This window comes from Salvia splendens, chromosome 9 (assembly GCF_004379255.2).
Source record: "Salvia splendens isolate huo1 chromosome 9, SspV2, whole genome shotgun sequence".
NCBI lineage: Eukaryota > Viridiplantae > Streptophyta > Magnoliopsida > Lamiales > Lamiaceae > Salvia > Salvia splendens.
The window spans coordinates 7236314-7259806 of record NC_056040.1 but is presented as its reverse complement, the minus strand read 5'-3'; the positions used below and the strand labels follow the sequence as shown (position 1 = coordinate 7259806).

Below are 23493 nucleotides of genomic sequence, written 5' to 3'. Positions count from 1 at the left end.
TGTAGTTGTATTTTATTTTAATTATTCGTTGTATAATTTTATCGGTTTGCAATACAACGAATATTCGAGCCTAATTACCTCGTATTCTAGTTATTTATACTGCGATTATTTAAATTACACTTGATTGAAACTAAAAAATATTTAAAAATGAAAATTGATTATAAAATTTGGGGGCTATTGGAGTTGTCTACTATAGTGGCGGAAATAGAATTTTGGGGCTATGGACAACAAAATTGGGGCTATGGACAAAAACTGGGGTGGGGCTATTGGGCGTGTCCGCCTTATAGTGGACACCCTTAGATCGACTCTAGCCGGACTTATACATGGCATGGGTCAAGTTCGGTAGAATAAATCCCATAACTAATAATCCAATTATTTCATCATTATGTGTTGGAGGAATACGAAAATTGGAGGAGATTTAGGCAAAGTACCTGCGCGGGGTGGGCTGGTATACTGCCGCGTGCCCTCCCTCTATACGTATATTGAATATATATACCTAGAGAGATAAAGAGGCGAGACTCGCGAAGCTGAAAGCGAAAACATTAAAATCCAAAACCAACCGGAATTTTCATGTCCATCTTGCCCTCTCTGAATCACGGTTCAACGTCGTCATCGTCTTCCTCAACATCTCAATCTTCTTCTTCCAATCATGGATTCATTAATCGCCAACAAAACCTCCAATTTTCTGCTTCCCCTCCGCCGCCCTCCCATCTCTCTGGTTTTCATCCTTATCTCTATGCTCTTTCAATATTCGCCTGCTTCTATTTGCTATTGAACCCTAGTTTTTCCTTCTGCCACAGTTAATTAAGGACTTGTTTGATCTGGTCAAATTTTGTTCTAGATTTGATTCGAATTAGCTCGTAAATAAAATATTGGTGCTTATGAATAGGTGTATAAATCTCAGCGGAGTATAAACTGGGCTGTTGAATTCCCTGTTGAGTTAGATATCAAATTTTTTATTGTTTTATTTTTTTAATTCAAGTTTATTGGTGCAGTGCAACTTTTGTAGCTTAATCCCTTATTTTGCTCAGCCTACTTAATGATTCATGAGAAATGTTGCAAGCTTAGTTTGGTAAAACTTTTTTAGCTTTGGGCTTGAGAGATCATATGATTCCAACCGCTTCTATCTGAATGTTGTTTAGTATCCTTGCATGTTTGTAAGTTTTTACCTCACCTCTTTAAGTTATTTCAGGAGGACAAATTTCTCCATCTGCACGCAACCGAGGTGGATCTACCGAAGAGGTACTGAAGTTCTATTGTTTCTGTCACATTAATTTTTCTAGACACAATGAGTTAGTGGTAACTAACTGCACTAATATGGCAATGCAGAACTATTTGGCCACGGAAACTAGTTTGTTTTGTGCATGCCGGTGTTAGCAAGCAATGGATTAATATAATTATGTGCCTATTGATTTAGTATATTCGTATTCATTTAGGTGAAGGTCAGGGAGAGACAGAACCATGGAAAAAGTCCAGTTCAGCAACATGATTGCACAGACTCACCTCCAAAGGATGCTGCTTATTTGCAGGTTGGATCCTCTGAACGGCCAAGCAAACCATCTGGAACTGTTGTTTCATCAAGTGTCAATCAAATTGCTGCATCTTCGACTTCACGGATGAGCTCTGGGCATTCAACTGGAAAAAAAGCACAGGCAGTTAACTACAATCACTTGTTAAATTTCCATTACGATCCTATTACTGTTTCTCGTCCGCAGTACAGGGCACCTCCGCCACGAAGACAATCAAGGAGAAAACCCTACAACAAGGACTTATTTTTTCAAGCAAACTACAAGTTTGTTGTGCTAGATACTGGGAACTATGCAACCGAGTCTATTGACCCGGATAAGATGTTATGTTGGGAGGATATCCTTTGCTTGAAATACTCTACTCCTTTTCCTGCCCAGTGTCCAATATGCTTGGATGATCCCTTATGTCCACAAATAACTTCTTGTGGTCATATCTATTGTTTCCCGTGCATTTTGCAATATTTCTCCATGGGCGAAGATGATCCTAAAGTAGAATGCTGGTGGAAGTGCCCATTGTGCTTCACAATGATTTCAACAAAAGAATTGTATACCATCCGCATCGAGAATGTTAAGCAGTATCGAGAAGGTGATGAAATAGACTTTGTGCTATTAACCCGTAAAAAAGACTCATTCAGTTCGTCAGTTAAAGATAATGAGAACATCGATATTGAAGATGAGATTGTGGATTCTTTCTCAAAGTTCACATTGACTTCTGATGTGGCACTGTCTGTAAGAGAAGCAATGTCTGACCTGGATAGTTGGATAGCTAAAGCTGACTCAGGCCTAGTTGATGACATTGAGAAACTTCCATATGTTTGTGCGGCAATGGAACAGTTGAAGCGAAGAAAGAAATATTGGAATGAGCATTGCACTTCTAACTTTGACAGGGCAAAGTATGGATCTCCTCCAACTGCAGATGCCCATGTCAATAATGGTGCTTCTGGATTTGCTACTCATGTAATCTCTCCAACTAAGAATGATAAGTCAGACAGTTTTGGTAAATCATCTCCAAGTAAGGTGCTTGATGAATTCCATGCACCGGAAGATACGGATATCAATGAATCTGTTGGAGATAAGGATATAGCTTTATCTTCTTCTTTCGATGAAAATAAGATGTATCCACAGGCACCTTCTAATGGCACGAAGAAAAGCACAGAGGGAGATTCATACAATTTCTACCAGGTATTTGATCTATCTGATACTCTTCCTACCCTCCCCCTCCCCCCTAACCCAGACGTGTGCACACACACACAGAGCTGGTAAGTGGACAAAACTTCATATCTGAATATATTAGGGACATCTAGGTGACTAGGTGTCTGGGTTATGTATGGGAAATCAACCATCTCCGGCATTCCATGAACTTCCTTCTTAAGGGATGCCAGAAAATCATTTTGATTTTTATTTCTGCATAGGCTATTGATGGTCAGCATCTTATACTTCATCCATTTAGCATGAAGTGTCTTCTACACCATTATGGTAGCTATGAGAATCTTCCTACCAGGTATACGATTACTGTTTCCTTATAGCTCCTTATACTGTTTAATTTTTTTTTCTTGAAGTCGATGTACAAGCAAGTGAATCAGGATATCAGTTTTTATTGTATAACTTCTTAGTATTTCACAAAGATAATAGGCTTCTATCTTCTCGCATGTATTTCTAAATTTCTAATATGAAGTTAAACTGCTAACTATTGGTAGCAGACTACCAGTGTACTGGATTATTCTCATTCAGTTTACAAAATTTAATTGATAATAGTTATGTTTATATTATCCTTTTCCTATGAGTTTCTTAATGAGATTACTGTAAGATTAAGAGCTATGGACATGTAACCATTCTAGTTTCTTAATGAGACTTACAAACATATTGATGCTCTGTTGACTGCTATCGTCGTCAAGTTTATTTTGATATGGGATTTGGAAATATTGCTGAATGTAAGAGCCACATTCAATGATCATTTTTAAGTGTTATATTTTGACACATCATATGATGACGGCTAAAATTGCAGAATCTCTGGGAAGATCTTACAGCTGGAGACAGTGACACAATCTGAGGCAATGAGGCGCCGCTATCGCTTCTTAAGTCATTTCTCCTTGACAACAACATTTCAGGTGATTACTATTAGATACTATTCACTCTCACAAGGGTAGGTGAGAGACTTTTGCTTGTCATTTTGTTGGTTTTCCACTGTGTCTCATTGCTGACAATCTAGCTAATATTGAATCAATCTGATGCCAATCATGCACTTCTTAACAGCTTTGTGAAATTGATGTGGGTAATATATTGCCTTCCGAGTCCCTTTCTCCTTTTATGGATGAAATAAAGAATAGGGAAAATCAAAGAAAGCGACTTGCTAGGAAGGTATGCCTAAATCCCTCAAATAAAACTATTTTACAGTTTGTCAGAAACTCTGCTTGGTGTTCGTTTGTATATTTGCACCTTTTCTGGTAAGTTGGTTAGAGTACAGAATTTAATATTTGACTTGGGGTGTGGGAGCACACGTATGAATGTGGGCTGGTTCTTTTACTTTGAGAGGATGTTGGCTAAACTTTCCAGACTTACTGATCTGCCTCTTGATATGCAACTTCATTTGCAGTGGTAACTCTTATACCGAAGAAATAATTTTCACTATTTTGCACTAGGGTAGTGCGTACTGCAGATGCTTAAAAAAATACAAACCTCTTTAAGTATTAGTGCAAGAGGTCTTATGTCATAATTTTGAAAGGTTGATTGAGTATGCTTCAGTACTTCATTGACTATACATTGGTCCTTGGGAGAGTATGTTTGGTAGCAAGACATGTCTTTTATGATTATGTTTACATCACATCTGGAATATGTTTTTTTTCTTGGCATCATGATTGCCATGTTTGGGCACTCATACTATGAAAGTTGGTATTTTGTGTATAGGAGTTGAAGGACAAAATCAAAGCTGAAGCTGCAAGCAGTCAGTTTGCACCTGTGTCTTATTATTCGCATGATGCTGCCCCTAGCTTCTCCACAGATGATTTTGAAGGTGATAATTTATTCCCTGGGTGATAAAAATGAGCAAATGACTTGGTATGGAAGTTACATTCTAATTGCTGAGCTGAAGTTCAAAATCCGGACCAACTAATATTCATTAGTTTAACGTAGATGTTTGGTTTACTTTACTGGTTTAAGCTTATAAAGTAAATGGATCCTTGGTTAAGTATTTCAATAATGAGGCTTCTAATTTTTTGATTGGTGAAAGTAGTGCTAAACTGCTAATAATTTACAGAATGAGTGGTAAACTAGATGGTTGTAATTAATTGTATCATATAGACTGATATGTTAATCACCCAAAATTTAAGCTCAAGCATATTTGGTGCTTTGGGTAGCCTTCCCCACCAATTATGCTTGAGCTTAAATTTTGTTAGTTCTCATCATTATGAATTGATGGATGTTTTTCTCCGGCCCTAAGCTTTGGGAAGTCCTCCCGTGATATCATCATCTGGCCCTTCGACTGCTGGGGAAGGGTTAACCTTTTCGAGTGTGGCAAGGCTTGGTTTTGCTGCTGCACATGATTCTCCTGTTCAAATTGCCCCAAAATTTGATCCACCTCATGACTCTGCTGCAATTGGTAATTTACTATGTCCTCGGCATCAGATCATGACCTTTAGTCAATGATTTAGTTTTTAGAGTGCTGATTGTTGTCCAACCATGCAGGGTGGAAAAATAGTGGTGCCTCATTTGCCAATGTAACGTCTAGATCAAAACACGACGAAGCCTCACGTATGGCTAATGCCAATGCGAAAGCAAATGAAGTCGGGAAGAAAGGAAAAAAGGCTAACAGAGTATTATTGTCCACATCGGGTGGACGCCGCTATTGATGATGATGTTGTTCTTGTATAAAGCTTTATGCTTCTTTGACATGGGAAAAGACCGAATGTTTATTTTTAACATATTTGTTGTACTAGGATTATCTCTTTCAGCGATTGTTACCTGACATGGTTAGAATTATTTCTGTCGAATGATATTGTGCTTATGCCTGAGATTATTATATGCTATTACGGCAATTTGGTATATTCTTAAAAAGTGAGATTGTTTTCTGAAAGTTAACCGTTTGATTTGATGTTTTTAGTTACTACTATCAAAGATATTTTAAATCAAATGCGTTTAAAACAACTAATTGGAGTACTTATTTCTTCATATCTTGGCATTTGATTAGCTGGATGGTTGATATCTTCAGAATTTTGAGGCAAGCTACGTTCAATGTTTATTTAGTACTCCATACATGACCCATTACACCATTTTGACAAGAACATAATTCTATTGAGGTTCTGAAAATATAATTTCTTCTTCTTCAAACAAATATTTCAACAAAACATGATAAAATAAATTGACAATCCATAACAAAAACACATTCTCAAAAATAAAGAAGTTACTTCTTGGTATTATTGTTGAAAACATCATCGGAGACGACCTTGAGGAGCTTGCGCTGCTTGGATTTAGCGATCTTCTTGAGCGTATTAGGGTTGGTAATCTTCTGCAACTTGGTTCCCGACTTGAGAATATTCTCCGCCTTCTTCTTCTCCCTCTCCTCGCGCAGCCGCCTCTTCTCCTGCTTATTCTGCCGTATTTCCTCCTTGAGCTCCGTCATCCTCTCTCTGTACGCCTTCTTAATCTCCTTCTCCCTCGCCCGCTGCTCCGCCGTCGTCCCCTTCTTCACCTGGACGGACGACGCGCGCCGCGTCCGCACCTCCTTCCACCTCTTCCCCGACACTTTTCCGGCGATCACTCCGTCGTAGGTCGGCTTGCCGAAGGAAGGCTTGTTCGGATCGGAGGAGGAGGCGACGGCCTGCCGCTTCGAAGGATTGGCGACGGCGGCGTCGATTTCCATGGACGAATCGTTGTCATCGAGGAGGTGTTGCTTCTCGGCTTCTTGCTCGGCTCTCTTGCGCTTGAAGGTCTTGCCGCCGAAGCCCTCGTCGAGCTTCCGGAAATCGATTGTGCACGCCATTGCAATTGCTCTGAATCCAACATCGGTATTTTGTAGGGTTTATGCAGGGGTGTGGGCCGTTGCTGTTAGTATTGAGCCTTGGGCCTCATATTTTATTTACTTTGGTGTGGGCCGTTGATACATTTATTGGGCATTCGGCCTCACACATTTTATTTACTTTCATTCGTAGCTCGAATTATAGAAAATGGAAAAGCATATCAAGAATTTTCGTGAAAATTATAATTTATTTTGAATCAAAACAAAAATAAAATATCCACTAATTTTTCCTGAGAGATGTAAATGAATGAGCCATAAACAATGAATGATACTGGTTTTCACTAGTAAATGAAACGATGTTTGTTCATCTTTATACAGAAGCCGCGCGAGCGCAATCCCCTATGTCACAAATTACAGCGTAGCTCGACCACTTGGGCCGAGCTTAGTTGGGCGACCCTTCAAAATGCAATGAAGGTAGCCAAACTAGGCCATGGGCCATAAGGATCACAAAGATAATTTCCAATCAATTTTGAGCCTTCATCATGATATTTTGAGCTTACTTTCTTACTATTATTGAAAATTCCATGACAGGTCAAATTTATTTTGTTTGTTTAGAGTGAACTATATAAATGCTCCTACATTCTTTTTGATTGCCCACGATAATTGTTTGACCTTTGTTGTTTGGCTTATTGTATATAGTTTATATTAAAGTTATGCAATCACATGCGCGTCAAAAAAAATATGGGCAATCCATATAGCACGAAAATTAAGACAAAATTAGTAAAGTAAGAGAGAAGAGGAGAATGATAGTTAAAGTAGTGTTAGTAGATAGTGAGACCTACATTATTAAATTGATATAACTTTCCAAAAATGAAATGCGCATATTTTTGTGAGACGAACGAAAATAAAAAGTGCACATATTTTTATGGGACGGAGGGAGTATTTGCTATCTGTGATGAAGGGAAAAACAAAACAATCACGCAAAGGATAATCTGTAAAATCTACTTTTACATGAACATAATCGTCGTACAAAATTGCTCACCGTAGCACAAACAGGCACTTAATCTACCCAATCATATGATCTAAAAATGAAGTCGGAATGACAATTCTAACTCGGAGGGTAATCATTTCGACAGGTTCAGGCTGCTGCAGAGACTTCAAACTGAACCATTTTGAGATTTACTCTCTAAAACAAGTTCCGAAAGATCACTCTCAAAGAAGGCTGCGTGAAGAGCTCTTACGCATTGTTCTGCTTCGCTGTCATTTACGATCAACGATATATTGACTTTCGAAGCACCTTGAGAGATCATTTGAACGTTTACACCATTAGCCCGAAGGACATGGAATGCCTGCCCACATTAAGAAATCATTAGCAGCAGTAATAGCCCCTTCAGTGCAAAAGTAGAGCAAGACAAGCTAAGCACTTGATCCTTTGGATTTGAGAGATTTTCGGGGACCAGGGCCCAACAATGGTGAAAGTGTAAAATGTAGCAAAGAGTTCTAATGAACAGTAATAGCAGATGAACAACATATCACCAGAAGATAAGCAAAGCATATAATTCAAAGATAAGTAAAGTTTGTGCGATTTGAATAAAGCAGCGCACCTTTTCAAGTATCAGTGAGGATCTCTGAACATTTCCAATAAGAGAGATGATAGATCTGTGCTGGAGAAGATTTACAACTGCGATTTTTTCTAGTTCTTCCACCACATGGTCTAATTCCTGATCAGAAAATGGGAAGCTGGGTAAGAACTTGTAAAGCCAATTTTAAAACTTTCAAGATAAGATCATAAGAGCTTGAAGCTATTGAAACAGTTCTCGAACACTGTACGTAAAAACTTTCATGAAAAATGGGAAGATAAAGTCAAAAGAAATTTAAGGAAAAGCATACACTCACAAGCTAGGGAAAAGTGAAAATATTAGTACTCCATATAACACCAAAGATTGCCACTTGAAACAAGAAATTGATTCTAACTAGCCCAAAAATGAATATTTAGGTTAACGAAGGTCTTGTATCATACGCTTGCCTGCTGGATAAGTTCTCTACTCCAAAGCTTGGAAGGGTCCAACGTCAAGGAAATACTCACTTCACTAGTGGCAACAACATCAACAGATATGCCTAGATCCTCAAAAATTGCGAAAACCTGAACAAAACAATTTTGAAGTGAAGTACAATAGGAAAGGATAAAACTAATGGTGGTTGCAAGTTGTTCACACAAATATAAGCGTTGCTTACCCTAGCAAGAAAACCAAATTGACCAAGCATTCTTGTGCTCACAATATCCAGCATTGTAACATTCCTTTTCAGGACGATGCTAGTAAGTACAGCCTTGGCATGCATAAGAAAATAAGTGTCCGACATTCTTTCATGGCAAACAAATTGTATCTCAAAACAATTAAGCAACTAACCTTACTCATGTCCCTTGATCTAGTGATAAGGGTTCCAGGAGCTTTTGGATTATAAGAGTTTTTCACTCGCACAGGTATATCACCTTCCCTAGCAGGCCTCATCGACTGTGGATGGAGGACCTTTCAACCAAAAGAAACAGATTGACTTAGTAGAGCAACATCCAAATAATAAAAAGAGACCCTAATCGGCAATCAATATCATCTGTTGTTTGGAATACAAGTTCAATTGTTTGGGACCAGTATAAATGAAAAGCTGCATTAAAAAATTGTTTCACAAATGAAATCCTTTGCAGATGCAAACTAACAATCTTAGGCAACCTACCTGGACATTTAGACAAAACCAGCATGAAAAATTATTTCTAGAGTTCGTTAATGCAACAAGAATGAGCAAGGTATAGTGCAGACAGTAGAAATTTTTTTTGAGAAGTATTAGTGATACCTGAGCACCAAAATAAGCTAGTTCAGCAGCTTCATCAAAAGTTAGATAGGACACAGGTGCAGCGTGGGAATATATATTAGGATCACATGTGAGAACACCATCAACATCTTTCCACACCTAAAAGGATAGGACAGTTAAGTAATGTCAAATGGTTACAATTCCAAGAATAGTATCTTTAAAGTTCTACAGAAGATGCACAAATGTGAATCTCTTTCAATGTAACGGAGAGGGCTGAAGGAAAGCAGCATAAAAGAATACCGAACATAAACAAGAATTGACAATGATTAACCTGGATTTCTCTTAAACCCAATGCTTTCCCGATTGTTGTAGCAGTTAAATCGCTACCACCTCTCCCTAGTGTGGTCACTGCACAACTTCTCCAACCCTACAATATGGCCAAACACCCTCATGATTCACTGATAAATGTACCAGGAAACCACATAACAAATACAACATCGATAGGATCATTAGGGAACAGGGAACCACCTTCCCAAGGAAGCCAGTAACAATAGGAATAGCAGGATCACTAATCCAATCCCCATGCAATCTCTTTGCCACAGCTGGATAGGTTGCTTCCAAAATATCCGCGTTCGTGAAATCATCAGTGGTTATAAAACCAATATCAAAGGCATCATACTGCAAAAAGATGCAAAATGTTGCAGTTATACAACAATGTGGTTTGCTGGCAGCGACTTTACTACTATATAGCAAGCAGCACCAGAGAAACCATAATCAATCATTAGCAAAAACGACATTTAAAAATATAATCAAATCTCACTGCTTAAGCTATATAGAATTTTCACATGATGCAAGGTAAACTCTTGGATGTTATAGCTCAAGTTTGATAGAAACAGAATTACACAAAAGCATGTACAGCTCGAACATGTACTTCTCTTTGCCCAAAATTTGAGAGGAAATGAATTCAAAAAGACAACAGCTTACTCATCTTATGAGATTGGAAACGAATTTTTCACCCCCTAAAAGAATTTGTTGGCCATGGAATAAAGCAATACTCCCATTCAAACGTGTGTTGTTTTAATCACTTTATAAAAACAGGCTGGAAAGTGAAAACAATTCATTATCTTAGAAATTCTATAAATAGGTTATGCCATTTTCCCAAGAAAGACAAGTTTTATGGTATCAAAGCATGGAAAACCAAGTAATCCGAATGTTTTAATAGGATGGGGTTCATTCATCTAGTGCCCATGTACAATTGGCGAAATAATACGGGAAATGGAAGTATTTTGGTAAACTAATACGAGGAAAAATATAATAAATGGAAAAACCCTAGCTCCAATTGTACCATCTTCATTGCTTTGAATGGACAAGCTTTCAGGAAAAAAAGAATAAGAAACTTATTATGGCAATACAAACATTTGACACAGAATCGCTGTAGTAATTTATGTTTCTTCAGGGCTCAAGAAAGCATCATTATTCATTAATCATAGGAAATTCTTCTATATTTCAGATATGTAGCAGATAATTGTACTTTTATAATGATTAATTATGAAATGATATGAAGAAATTCAAGAAAACATACTTGTCGGGATTTTACACCTATTTTATTCAAATAGGCAGCAAAAAGCCTTGTAGACATGCATTCCCCAAAAGAAACCAGGTAGTCTTTTGTTCTTAGGGTCATCTCTTTCATCATAGCAATTCCATTCAGAAGTTGTTCCAACTCAAACAGGTGTTCTGCAGAATTGTTTTGAATAAAAATGCAATAGTAAATGGATTAAATTGTCAATTAACAAGAACTAATGGTGTCAATACATAAGCAGAAGATGGCAACCTTATCCAGAGTGATTTCTCAAATGATGGATTAAATAAACAGCAAAGGATGCAGTAATCATCTAGAGTTATCATCATAACATAAATGCAGATGCAAGATGGATGTCAATGGCATGCAATCAAGACAGAAAATCTGATAGTCACTGGTCCTACATATAACTCTTCCAGCAAACAACTTTTTATCAACTAACATTATGTTGACTCTCATGCATAAAATAAAATCCATTGGTGGACAGCTCTTAAAGGAAGTGACGTGTCACTCACTAGATATAATTGTGCTGTCTACTCCTAGCTCATCCGCGGTCCTGATGGCACAACAAAGTACAACTCTTTTGAGTAAAATATTCCCCATGAAAAAACATTAGGATGGAAAATTTGCACACATAAAGCTGAAAAACCTCAAATGTAAATCTTTGATGAAAGTCAATTCTTCAAGATCAGACACATTCGAAACGCCACAAGTGACGGACTTCTCTCCAGCCTGTAACACAAGCACCACGATCAGAAACCAAGTTATGAAGGATGAATTAATTAGACACAAAAATAAAACACAGCTCAACAAATACCGATAAGAGCTTGTTAGTTGTTTTCCCCATAGCAGAGAGAACAATGACAGGTCTCTCTTCTGGAAAGCTGAGAATGAGCTCAGCCACTTCCCGCATTCTCTCCGCTGAGGCGACAGACGAACCACCAAACTTCATCACGCAGGTTAGCTCATTTTCATTCGAAGTTAGGTCAGAATCGTGGTTCTGAGTATCAGTCCTTTCAAGCATATCAATCTTCCCACCCTCACATCTCATTCTCAGAGACAAACAGTGACTAGAAACCGAAGGCAGCCATGGCGGCAAGGAAACCGCGAAATGAAGATACCTAGGAAACTGCATACACTGATATCCGGAAGCATATTTGCTCTTGGAGAAAAACTGGTTGGGAGTTTTGACGCCAGATAAATGCAATGTTGTCGCCATGCCAAATTAAATCCTCCGAATTAAATCCTACCTATTAATGGCGGAGAGAAGTGTTGAATTTAAAGTAGATCTTTCCGGAAGCAGAAAGAGGTGAACTACTAATGTCTAGCTATTTCCACCACCGCAGCCCGAGAACAGGTATCAGAGAGAAAACCTAGAAAGAGAAGACAGATAAAACGAAAGATTGCATTCAATAATATAGCAATCTGCAAAAAAATGTTGGAAAGAAGAATCAAATGGCAGCAATGTATGATTTGAAGACTGAGTTGGATAATAGTTTGAGCTGAAATTGAATTGATAGATTTGGAAAATAAACCTGGAATGCGGATGGTGGCGGCGGAGGGGCAGGGAACGATGCAGACCACCAACTCTACAGAGCTGCGATACGTTTTTCTAATGAATAATAATTGAGTCTTTGTTTTTTTGTTTAGAATATGCGAGGAAGGTGTGGTGGTCGAGCACTTCGATTAAATTAATTTGATTTGATTTGATTTGATTTGGAGTTTGGAGCACTACAATCTTGACTTTAATTGATGCACTTTTGTAATAGTAAAAAAGTAGATTAATGTTGCCAAAAAATAGGAATATATACTGTATATTGGCTTAAAAGATGAGAGTATTTTTTTTAATTGATTTATTTTTAGTGGAATTTTTTTTCCACAATTTTAGTCACTCTTGCTGTGGACACACACTTTTGTATATGGGTTTCATAATAAAATATTAGTGAAGCGTGTTAGTGGAACGCGAAACCTATTTACTATTTATAGTAAAAAAATGAAATGAGATTGTTATTGTGGGGAACCAAAACTCTTATTTTTGTTATTTCTTACCTTTATTCTCCATGGTTCATTGTAGAGATGTCAATAGGGTAGTAGTTGTTATTTTAAACCAATCGATTTGCCCGACTATTAATTCGGTTACACATTAATCTGGAAAACAATAAGGTTTTCTATAGATATAGATACCAGTTTTAAAAATCATGGAAAAATAAAAATTCAGAGTAGGTGGATTTAGAATCAATAATTAGTGTATTGGTGTAATGTTACTGAAATTAGCTCAGCTTATGGTACTAACTTATTCATCATATTGATGTTAAGCACATGAATAAACTTAATAAAAAGGCAATGTTTTAAAAATCGGACCGGCAAGCGAACCGGCGACGTTACTGGTTCACGGTTCAACCGGTCGAACCACCGGTCTAACCGTTTTAGTGTTGCAAATATATATAAAAATATATTAAATTTAGTAAATGATTTACAATTAATAATATATCACAAAACATTTACCCTTATAGATAATTAGTGATGTATAAATATAAATAATATTAAAATTTAGTAAATATATTCATATATATATATATATATATTTAATATTAGTTAGTCTAGATAAAAAAATTAATATTTCATGTATTAAAATAGATAATGTTTATATTAATTTTAAAAAATTTATTCCGTAAAATAATATATAATTAAATACGAATAAGTACTTATTAATTAGTTTAGATAAGATTATTCATTAATGTCAATAGCTAGGGTATATAAATTAAGTATATAATATAAAAAATTTATTTATAGTAAATAATGAATCTTATATAGTACTAATAATAATATAGGTGGTAAGTAGAGCATCATTGAAATATAAAGGATGATAATTATATATATTATAATTAACAATTATGTTAAAGAATAATAAAATTAAAATGAATTATTAGTTTTTGTAGATAAAATTAATGGTTAATGTATAAAAATACTTAATGTTCAAATTGTTCAATGAGCTCATGTGGTGGAGTGGTAGAGGTCTTTTTAACTAGAAGAGAGGTCATGAGTCCAACCTCTACCAACAACAAATTTTAAAAAATTTTGAAAAAAAAATAATATAAAACCAGTTTCCGGTTCACAGTCCAACCGGTCCGACCGGCCGGTTCTACCGGTTCATGGCGGTTCAATGCAGTGGTGGTTTAAAGGGGTGAACCGGACCGGACTACCTACCGGTTCGCTTCGTGGCAGTTCAATGCAGTGGTGGTTTAAAGGGGTGAACCGGACCGGACTACCTACCGGTTCGCGGTCCGACCGGTCGAACCGGCCGGTCCGGTCCGGTTTTTAAAACATTGAAAAAAGGGAATGAACTGTTAAAGTAATATCTGTAAAACTGCAGAGTCACCTATATAACTATATTGAAATTCGGATACAACAAAGAGTGGAATAATTTCTTCACTAGGAGATACGAATACAAGTACAACAAAGGGTTACTACAATATACTCCAGTCTAGTAAGCTTAGGTTTCACCAACATTGTCCACATTTACTCGTGACTATACTTGTACTACAAGGGTAGTAAAGAGCTTATTCATACAATTATATCATTGTAGTCTACAATAGGTCTGAGTTTCACCAGATCTGCACCAGCAAACTGATACTGATATAAGGTGCAAACCAAAGACATCAAATAAGCACGCTTTGCTTTGTACACTCAGAAACAGCAGCGGCAACACTGTCTCCATATGCAGCAGCAACAAAGCGCAGATAAGCTGAAAATCACAAACACGTTTAATTACTTTGACGTGGTGCCAAATATAACGAACAACACTCCATGAGATAACTAGCCAAATATAAATCGAACATATGAAAGAAAAAACCGTTCATGTTTTTGAAGTGGATGAGTTAAAATTTTTTATGAGTAAGCTTATGAGACTTTACTTATTTAAAAATTGTAGAATTCACTTCAAGGGTGTAGCCCAAGATTAGTTATCTAGTGTTTCAAGAACTAGCTCGAAATGCAATCCAAGTTCCTAGCTATCTCATCTCATCTCATCTCATCTCATCTCATCTCATCTCATCTCATCTCATCTCAAGTCAAGATTGACACGCCATATGTGTTTGCTCGAAAAACCAGCCTTGACAGTGAACCTTTACCGAGTTGAAAAGCATTAACATTCGTTACCTCCAACCATCAAAGAGTATAGCCAAAGTCAATTGTCAGATGGTATTTACGTTTGGATGTAATGCAGATGGGAGATCATTCCCCCTGCCTGGCCAACCACCAAATCGGGAACATGAGCATAGCCACTACTTTAGAAAGATGTAATCTTTAGAAAAAGAAGCATAGACTGCAAACATCACGCAATACTTTTGCAGCTTGCAACTAGACCAGCTTTGAACAAAGTCGCATCAAATGTTCTCTAACTGTAATGTTCATTGAGCAGAGCTCATCTGTTTTAAGTTCAAGTTTTTGGATATGCACTTAGCAGAACCAACTAAATAACGATGTAAACCTAATCGAAAGGTGTCGAATATGCATCATGGACCGACCTAAAGAAGTTTCTTAGAGCACATCTGTGTCCCGGATTTCGATGCTTAATAGATCAAATTCACACATAATGAGCAACTACAAAACCCCTCTTTTATCTCAGATACAACAAAAGAGAAGATATTCTAATTCATATAAAACCTTACAAAGCCTAATTTGCAGTAAATGCGGAAAAAGTAGTGAACATACCAGCCTTGAAGGAAGGAACAGCAGCCAGAATCAGAGTGATGATGATCATCGTGATGGTGGTGAGAAGGCGGAGGCGGATGGGGAGCGTGGCCAGGATTGAAGTATCCTTGGTAAGGTCCTGGCCCAGGGGGCGGCGGAGACGGATGGTGTGGGGGCCCGTGCCCTAATCAAACATGTGTATGAAACATTAAGCCAATTTACAGGAAAAAACACAGTAAAATGTGAAATTGAATATGATGAGTTGAAGTGAGGATGAAAACCTGGTGGAGGATGGTGCGGTGCGTCGTGATGATGTGGAGGCGGATGGTGTGGGGGGGCGTGCCCTAATCAAACATGAATCCGATTACTAGTAAACTGATAAATTGAATATGATTTGAAATGAAAAATGGACGGATGAGAGAGAATGGAAGGAAACCTGGTGGAGGATGGTGTGGTCCCTGCGGCACGCTGTGATAAGTCATTTTGGAATTTCCGATCACTGCGATTTGAGAGCGAAATTGATGATCAAAAGAGGTTAAGATTTCAGGTTTTATCTTTCAGATTGCAGTTGAATATTCTCACTGTCATTATAGTCTATAGACATGGTGATGGTGGAGTTCTCACTGTATACGACTCTTAACTGTGTCGGCCGGCCCATATAAGGACGCCACGTGGACTGTGTTGATATGTAAAAAAACTAAACTACCGTAGACCAAAATTATTACTAGTGTTTGATTGACCTTCACCTTATAAGTTATTTACATATAAGCTTTTAAATCGCTTACAAATGGAACAAATAAATTCAACAACTTATAAGCTTTTCAAAATAAAAAGTCTTCACTTCCAATTTATTTTATCTTATTATAAACAACCATCCATTTTCCAACTTCTTCTCTCTTTAACAAAATATGTATCTCTTAGAAGCTCAATTTTTCAAACACTTAAAACTTGCAAAATGTTAAAACATTGCATCTTACTTTCCTAACAAAATAAAGCATACCCTTCAAAGTTGTATGGCAATTCAAGATTCTTTAAATAAAATGAAAATATAACAGCCTTAAACAAACCCACACCACCGTAAGAAACCAACCCCCACAACCCAAAGAAATGGAAAAATTAAAATGGGAGAAATAAAGTAGAGAAAGCAAACCAGCAGGGAGTAAACGTTATTTTGACCGAATTGAATGTTAGCTAGAGCAAAACAAGAAGAGTATATACAAACTTTCACCCAGTAAAATATCGCAGGATCCTAAATCCATAAAACTGCGACTTGTTGAAGGGCTGGTGCAAGTTACTTCAGCCGCCACCTGCATCCACTAAAATTTTAGCTTTGGATTCAGATGGTATTTATCTCACAAGAGATCAATCCTTTTTCTTTCCCCTAATATATCTTAACATTATATACCAATAGCTACAATGTTGACGTCAAAAGCAGTACCAAGCAAAATTCACATCACTACAGCTTTCAGAACTCCACCCCCCCTTCTTCCATACATGGCAAGGAGGAAACAAATAGATTGGGAGTGACACAATCCCAAATGTGTAATCGACAAGTGAAACTCGACATTCCATTATACTGATCGAGCCAATAAAATAATAGAAGACCTAACCGCCAAAATCATTCACTTAGCCTCCTATCCGTCCAGAGTTTGGAGACTTCATGTTTGATAATGATATAGGTGTTAATGGGGGAGAAGGTAATTTTTCCGTCCTCTGGACAATTTGAGAGGGTTCCAGTGCCTTGCCTGGATGAAATGCCGTTGCTCTCTGACTACTAGAGGGTATAGAAAAACTTCTGGAGACAGTTAGTTGCGGGAGAGGGAGTGGGGACCCTTCTTTTGATGAAACGTATCGATTCCTATTCGTAGGAGATATTTCTCGATTTCTACTGACTAAAGGAGCTGAGTGTCCGATAGCCCCGGCAGATTGCATGGCCTTGGAGCCAAAGTACTCAGGGGGTCTAGGGAGCTCATGAAGCTCACTTATTTTGGGAGAAGATACTGGTGGAGGCGGAGCATTCTGAGACACATTCAACACTGGTGGCTGAAGGCCAGAAACAGAACCATGTAACCCTGAAACTTCTGTAGAGCTGATAGGTCCACTGGTGGGTACAAGTGACTGCTTGTTATATGATTTGCTCACTATCGGACCAGAAAAGGCTTGCCTTTGTATCTTTTGGTTATCAGACCCACTTCGTGTGTCCAACTGCGGGACAGAAGGGGGTAGAGGGAGAAAATGCTTCTTGTTGCTGTTATCGTCAGCAGGCACCTGAGATTTTGGAAGATTGCGTGCAGATATGTGGCCCTCTACAATTTTCTTCTGCTTCTCAATGTCCAGTGGAGATGAATGATATAGATTTTTTGAGCTCCCACCGAGGCTTTTGGTACTAGATAGGGATGGAGAGCTATTCATTGAACCCTTTGCATCATCAGGAGTGGGAAGCACATGTCTACTATATTTCTGTGCAGAATTCCTCATTTCTCTCATTCTTTCGCCAGGGTCAAACTTCTCAGCATATAATGGAGCAGAATGACTATTAACTGCTCTACGTTGTTCACTAAAGAATACATCCCCTTGGTTTCTGCCAAAGCTTAGCTGCATCTCAAGATTTTTCACCTGTGATGTTTGGGAACTTGATACACCCATCTGATCTAGCTGCACAATCAGTGTAACAGGATAACTCAGCTACAGTGCAAAACTGCAACATAATACGTTATACTAACACAAACTTAAGGGCAGACGAGAAAGAACAGAAATGTCCAGGCCACAGATAATTGAAATCAAACTCACAAATAACACGAACTCTTATTATAAGTGCATAAAGCATGACTAATGTGCATATATAGAAAATCATGATCCACTTGCATTTTAAAGATACCATTATCATCCTACATAAAATACAAGGAGATGGGTAATTACATAATTTTTGTCCATATAACAATTTATGATAATCTTCACCAATTTTGGGCCCAAGAAAATCATAATCCACTTATATTGCATTTTTAGAGATTCCATTAACATCCTACATAAAATACAAGAAGGAATAACTAATCCCAGGGAGTAATTACAGAATTTTTGTTCCTTACAATAGATTAAATTAGAGGATATATTTATAATAACTTTTTTTATTGCTTTAAATTCACAGTCCAAAATGCCTTAGCGCCCAGCTTTTTATGCACAATATATAGCATAGGATAACGAAAGCTCATATTTGAACAACACATTTTAACAATAGAACTGACACTTTCTATTTTAGTCGAGTAATTTTTACTGAAGTTGTATAGTCAAAGATCAATCGAAAAGCTCACCTCCATTGAACTCCTTGATGTGGTAGTATTTTCAATCTCTTTCTTGTTCAGGGTATAGTCAAAACTTAGTTCTCCATCATCATTAGTCTGAAAACTGTCTCCATCGTTCAATTCAATTAACTCATAGTCAATGTGCTGCTTTTCTGCAACATTCTTTATATGTGGCTCTACAGCTTCGAGAGATTGTAGTCCTTTCCGGAAAAAGTTTAACTGGTTTCAGAAAACCAAAAACAAACATGAACAATTCAGAAGGAAAAAACACACGTAGAAGAGTTAATGATAACAATAAAAATATAAAGAACCTGTGCCGCATGGTGACGAGCTGCCTGTGTCAATAGACTCCGGGACTGCCCTTGCTTCAGTGATTCTACACGAAAAATGCACAGCCTTGCAACCTCGTCATATTCTTCACGAACTGCCTTCAATTGCTCTGAGGTAAAAGTTTCCCCCTTTGCATGTCTTGATTTTCTTTTTTCTCTAAATTGTCCCAACATGTACTCGAATATTTCTCTGTAATTCATTTATGCAAGCATAAATAAGAATCAACCATGGCGAAGAATATATGGGAAAAAGATGCATCGAATAAGCAAAAACCTTTTCTCATCACACTGCAATTTCATCTCCTGCAGCAATAAAGAATAGTTAACTACCTGGAATCGAATCAAATATTGAATAGGTAGAAAACTGTTTCACAAGCCATGCTAAAACACCAGGACCTTGCATGATTTAAAGTCATGAAAATACCGGAACTAAAAACTAGTTTGATTATAACAGAACCTTCTACACAAGGACAGATGGTCAGGTTAATAGGTTATCACCACCACAATCCACACCTTCCCTTTTTTGCTGGGTATAATTATATGGGAGGTGGGTTGGCATTGCAGGATTAGAGTCATTACCCACATATGGTGGCACATAAATTAGGGCATACCAGCCAAAAAAACACATAAAACAATTTTCTCTGGATGACAAATAGAATAACATAGTTTACAGTATTTAGCAGCAGTAGCCAAGTTCAGTACCAAAACATTGCTTTCATATGTACTAATAAAGTTTGTTAGAAATGCTCAATCTTATGAAATATTTACAATAAAAAAGAAAAAATTGACTAGAACAGTAAGGTAAAGCTCATAAAACAGAGAACTTTAGACAAAAACAGTAGAATATACATCAGATTTCAATCAGAGCCAAGAAAATAAATTGGTAAAAATTGATTTAGTCATACTTACTAAACTTGCATTAAACTTTGAAAACCTACATTCACGTTTCTTTTTCAGTTACAGGGTAAGTGTTGTCTGTGACAACAAATATTAATATCATTACTGATCCAAGGGAGATCATTTGTGGCTGAAAAAGCAAGCTTATGTCTAATCTGGACAGGTTACTACTTACTAGTAAGATCATGTACACCTTCCTTCAAGATAAGATCAAGTAACCCTTTATTTTCATCATATGTATAACATTGGGATAACTTAAACCTTCAAAAGGTCATTCTATAACTAAGAGACTTAGGGATAAAATTACAACAATTCACAAATATAAGAATGAAAATGAAAAGTATAGTGCTTAAACCTCCACTTTACGTAGTTCACTCAGGAGAGATTCTGATGGATGCGTTATTGTCATGATAATATGTGACCGCTGAAATGAGAAATTGGTATGTTAAAAATAATCCTCTAGTTTAGATGTAATACAAGAGATCGATAACAACAAATACTAACATAGCTATCAACAAGTTTCTGAAGTTCAAGCTGCACTTTCCCCAACAATGATATTGCACCTCCTGCAAAACCACAGAAAATCATCTAGCAATATATTTTGCAACATCCAATTATATCAACACTAAAAGCAAAAGGAAAAATGCTTCAATAAGAAATTAGAAAAAGAAACAAATTTAAGAGTCAAAGAAGATGAGAGAACTAAGAACCAATTATCAAGAACAAACACCATTTCATATTTTTGTCATACCACAGGGGATAGAGGTATGGTCAACTATGACAAATATATATGCACTGGTTGATAAAACAAAAAAGGGAGTATTACAATTATGAGAAATCATAAGCATCGAAGATCAAGATGTGTTTGAATTGAGAGAATTGTATCCAAACATGAGTAATCAACTCAATTTGTTTGCAATTATGAAACGTAAAATTGCAAAATTAACTCTAGAAAAATTAAGACTACATACGTACAAGCTACATGAGTAAGTCACTTATGCATCCAACGTTTTTTACACCATTCAGCTTATCTTAGACTTTATCTATTCAGTAAATAACATTATATACTAATATATATCATATATTTTTGTTTAATGTATCCATTCACCTTTTTCAAGCAAAGCCACTATAACAAAGAGCTAAATATTTCCAGTGAACTGATGGTTTGTGTATGGCTTGATATTTATTGTAGAGATTAGTAAAACAACATATTACCAACATCACTCATTAATTCAACGAAAAACAAAGAAATGCCAATAAGTTGAAGCCACTTGCTCACTCACCTCTATCTCCATCGTCATGCATTGCAGTTTTTTCCAATAGACAATTCCCCATCTCGATCAACGACTCTGAGAACTCTGCAAGGATAATATGTTTATTGTCTCATGTAAGAAAGTATTATAAAGGGAAAATTATTTATAGATGTTTGTTCAACTAACATAATGTAAGTATATGGTAGATCCTAGCTAGAGGAACAAAGTATGAATGATTATACTAAATGCAACCTTGCATGATGCATGTTTAAACTTTTAATAAACTGTAGTAGGACCTTTGAGAACTCAAAACCAAAAAAATGAAAACTAGCAAGCAAGATAACACAATCCAGAGCCCACATAAACCACTAGCAGTATAGCAATATTCAGCGTTTCCGCTCCCAAAAAAAGATGTGAACTAACTAGCAAACAAACATAAGGAAATGTACTACCATAAGCACTATTTGCTGAAGCAGCTGCAGCAGAAAGTAAGCCATCATAGCATGCTCTCATGTCTTTCATATCCTGCAAATGAAAACACAGCAAATACAGTCTACTTAGCTCCAAGCACGTACAGGATTCCCCAGAAACGGTGACAAACTACTCCAATTGTGAAAAAATAAAAAAGCAGTAGCACCAAGAACTTTTAAAGCACGAGCACAAAACATTTCTTCACAAACTTGCTGCTTCACTCATAGCAACTAGTAATAAGAAATTGACACCCGCAGAATCCAATCTTAAGTTGAGTTATCAAAAATCAAGCCAAGCAAAAATATCCTAAAACACGGAATTAAGTTCCCTTCATTTCATCTAACATCCCACCAACTATAACCCTTGATATCAGAACTAAAGACTTAGGAATTGTTCGACAAACCACACAACTGATTGGACTAAGGCGTCAGCATTGGCTTCAAAAGCAATGCACATGATTATGCGCCGAATTTGACCTAGGATCTGAATTCCGAGGCGGTGTAAAGAGTGAGTTGAGGACTCTAATTGATGCACTACAACTAGAGCCAAATTAAAGCAAACGATATTCCACCGAGAGCGGAAAAACGAAAGGGGGCAATTAGATTGGAACCTTTGCTGCTTGAGCTAAGCCATCTACATGCACCGAAATATGGTGATCCCAATCTTCCTCTGGCTCGCCCTTATTCAGCCCCAATCTTCTCAGCTTCCCCAGAGGCGATTTCATCTCCGGCAGACACAGCAGCAATAATTTTACCCTGAAATCTAATTTACAACTAAGACTAACCAGAATTTTTCTACAATAACATCAATCAATCAAGCAGACACACATACGGTGGGGAGAAAGGAAAAGGGGAAAACAGTGTGTGTATTTTAGAGAGAGAGAGAGAGAAAGAGAGAGAGAGAGGGCAGAAAAATTCTAACGTTATGGGCCGAAATTGTGAAGGCAGGCAGCACTTCTGCCGCTGTAACATACAGACTTAATAATTATAATAAAAATAATAAAATAACAATAGCGACTGACAGACGGCTCTTCCTCAATGTCCTTTTTGGTAATTTCAGGTGAGTCGGGATATAAATATCTTTTCACTTCGCCTTATATTTTCGGGTGTGAACTCCACTTACGTCGCAATTTATTCATCCATTGATTATTATCGATTTGATATCGAATTTTAAAAAAATATAAATAGTTATGGAACTCTTCTGAATTCTGATTGGTAATTAAGTGTGTTTTAATTTTATTTTTAACTGCGTAGGAGAAGTGTTTGGTTTCGTGCGATTAAAATTACGTATGTATTACAGTATTACTTGTATTAAAGGAGGAAAGAGGGGTCTACCCCGTCCACATTTGGTGATTACATTTTTGACTAGTTTGCCCTCGTACAAGATGGTCAAACTTGTGGACTCATTAATCATCTCTTTGATCTCACTTCTACTATTGATGGGAATTTAATTATACTTGCATGGGAGTTTAATCGTAGCAGCATTAATAATGTTCTATTTAGACTTTTCAAAATCAAATAAAAATTATTTTAAGTATGTTAGCCTGAATTTTCAGCATTCCATGGTGAAGTTTTAATTTTAGTCTAATAGACTAATACAGTACTCTAGTCCGAATTTGGAAAAAATGTTTGATTATAGTAACTGGTAACAATTGGGTGGTAAACATGAATCAAAGTTGCTTGAGATAG

The 23493-nt window shown here is 37.0% G+C and overlaps 4 protein-coding genes and 1 non-coding gene across 6 annotated transcripts; 1 reads left to right on the top strand and 4 right to left on the bottom strand.

Moving 5' to 3' along the window:
- Nucleotides 1-494: 494 nt before the first annotated feature.
- LOC121748009 (RING finger protein 10-like) lies at nt 495-5600 on the top strand. Its single transcript, XM_042142210.1, has 9 exons — nt 495-718; nt 1193-1242; nt 1437-2708; nt 2939-3027; nt 3532-3634; nt 3780-3884; nt 4431-4536; nt 4963-5121; nt 5208-5600. The coding sequence occupies exons 1-9, from the start codon at nt 571-573 to the stop codon at nt 5369-5371; spliced, it is 2196 nt and encodes a 731-aa protein (XP_041998144.1). The 5' UTR covers nt 495-570; the 3' UTR covers nt 5372-5600.
- Nucleotides 5601-5791: 191 nt separating this feature from the next.
- Nucleotides 5792-6523, bottom strand: LOC121746719 (coiled-coil domain-containing protein 86-like). The gene has a single exon (XM_042140637.1). It carries the CDS (start codon nt 6499-6501, stop codon nt 5923-5925), a length of 579 nt encoding a protein of 192 aa, XP_041996571.1. The 5' UTR covers nt 6502-6523; the 3' UTR covers nt 5792-5922.
- Nucleotides 6524-6851: 328 nt separating this feature from the next.
- On the bottom strand, nt 6852-7008 carry LOC121749897. Its single transcript, XR_006039706.1, has one exon. It is a non-coding gene; the product is annotated as a U1 spliceosomal RNA (small nuclear RNA).
- A 425-nt stretch (nt 7009-7433) lies between these two features.
- Nucleotides 7434-12557, bottom strand: LOC121749021 (aspartokinase 2, chloroplastic-like). The gene is made up of 13 exons (XM_042143632.1): nt 12400-12557; nt 11682-12237; nt 11514-11596; nt 11380-11420; nt 10865-11019; nt 9811-9960; nt 9614-9709; nt 9325-9441; nt 8886-9005; nt 8713-8805; nt 8498-8620; nt 8082-8198; nt 7434-7826 (listed from the first exon to the last, which is right to left on the bottom strand). Exons 2-13 carry the CDS (start codon nt 12081-12083, stop codon nt 7635-7637), a joined length of 1689 nt encoding a protein of 562 aa, XP_041999566.1. The 5' UTR covers nt 12084-12237; nt 12400-12557; the 3' UTR covers nt 7434-7634.
- Nucleotides 12558-14268: 1711 nt separating this feature from the next.
- On the bottom strand, nt 14269-22757 carry LOC121747905 (uncharacterized protein At2g33490-like). 2 transcript variants are annotated; one of them, XM_042142055.1, is made up of 12 exons: nt 22416-22757; nt 21787-21859; nt 21365-21439; nt 20586-20647; nt 20437-20505; nt 19459-19487; nt 19167-19374; nt 18865-19074; nt 15993-18211; nt 15838-15900; nt 15578-15740; nt 14269-14609 (listed from the first exon to the last, which is right to left on the bottom strand). In XM_042142055.1, exons 1-9 carry the CDS (start codon nt 22527-22529, stop codon nt 17183-17185), a joined length of 1869 nt encoding a protein of 622 aa, XP_041997989.1. In that variant the 5' UTR covers nt 22530-22757; the 3' UTR covers nt 14269-14609; nt 15578-15740; nt 15838-15900; nt 15993-17182. The 2 variants fall into 2 exon arrangements, with proteins under 2 accessions (XP_041997989.1, XP_041997990.1); XM_042142056.1 differs by lacking the exon at nt 15838-15900.
- Nucleotides 22758-23493: the final 736 nt, after the last annotated feature.

Coding starts and splice junctions, on each gene's coding strand:
- LOC121748009 (XM_042142210.1), top strand. CDS start 571: ATGTCCATCTTGCCCTCTCTGAATCACGGTTCAACGTCGTCATCGTCT. Junction 1,243..1,436: donor GAGGTGGATCTACCGAAGAG/GTACTGAAGTTC, acceptor GTATTCATTTAG/GTGAAGGTCAGGGAGAGACA. Junction 3,028..3,531: donor TATGAGAATCTTCCTACCAG/GTATACGATTAC, acceptor CTAAAATTGCAG/AATCTCTGGGAAGATCTTAC.
- LOC121746719 (XM_042140637.1), bottom strand. CDS start 6,501: ATGGCGTGCACAATCGATTTCCGGAAGCTCGACGAGGGCTTCGGCGGC.
- LOC121749021 (XM_042143632.1), bottom strand. CDS start 12,083: ATGGCGACAACATTGCATTTATCTGGCGTCAAAACTCCCAACCAGTTT. Junction 11,020..11,379: donor AGACAGCACAATTATATCTA/GTGAGTGACACG, acceptor ACAATTCTGCAG/AACACCTGTTTGAGTTGGAA. Junction 9,442..9,613: donor TGGGTTTAAGAGAAATCCAG/GTTAATCATTGT, acceptor CTATCCTTTTAG/GTGTGGAAAGATGTTGATGG.
- LOC121747905 (XM_042142055.1), bottom strand. CDS start 22,529: ATGAAATCGCCTCTGGGGAAGCTGAGAAGATTGGGGCTGAATAAGGGC. Junction 21,440..21,786: donor TTCAGCAAATAGTGCTTATG/GTAGTACATTTC, acceptor TTATCCTTGCAG/AGTTCTCAGAGTCGTTGATC. Junction 20,506..20,585: donor AGAAACTTGTTGATAGCTAT/GTTAGTATTTGT, acceptor TTCTCATTTCAG/CGGTCACATATTATCATGAC.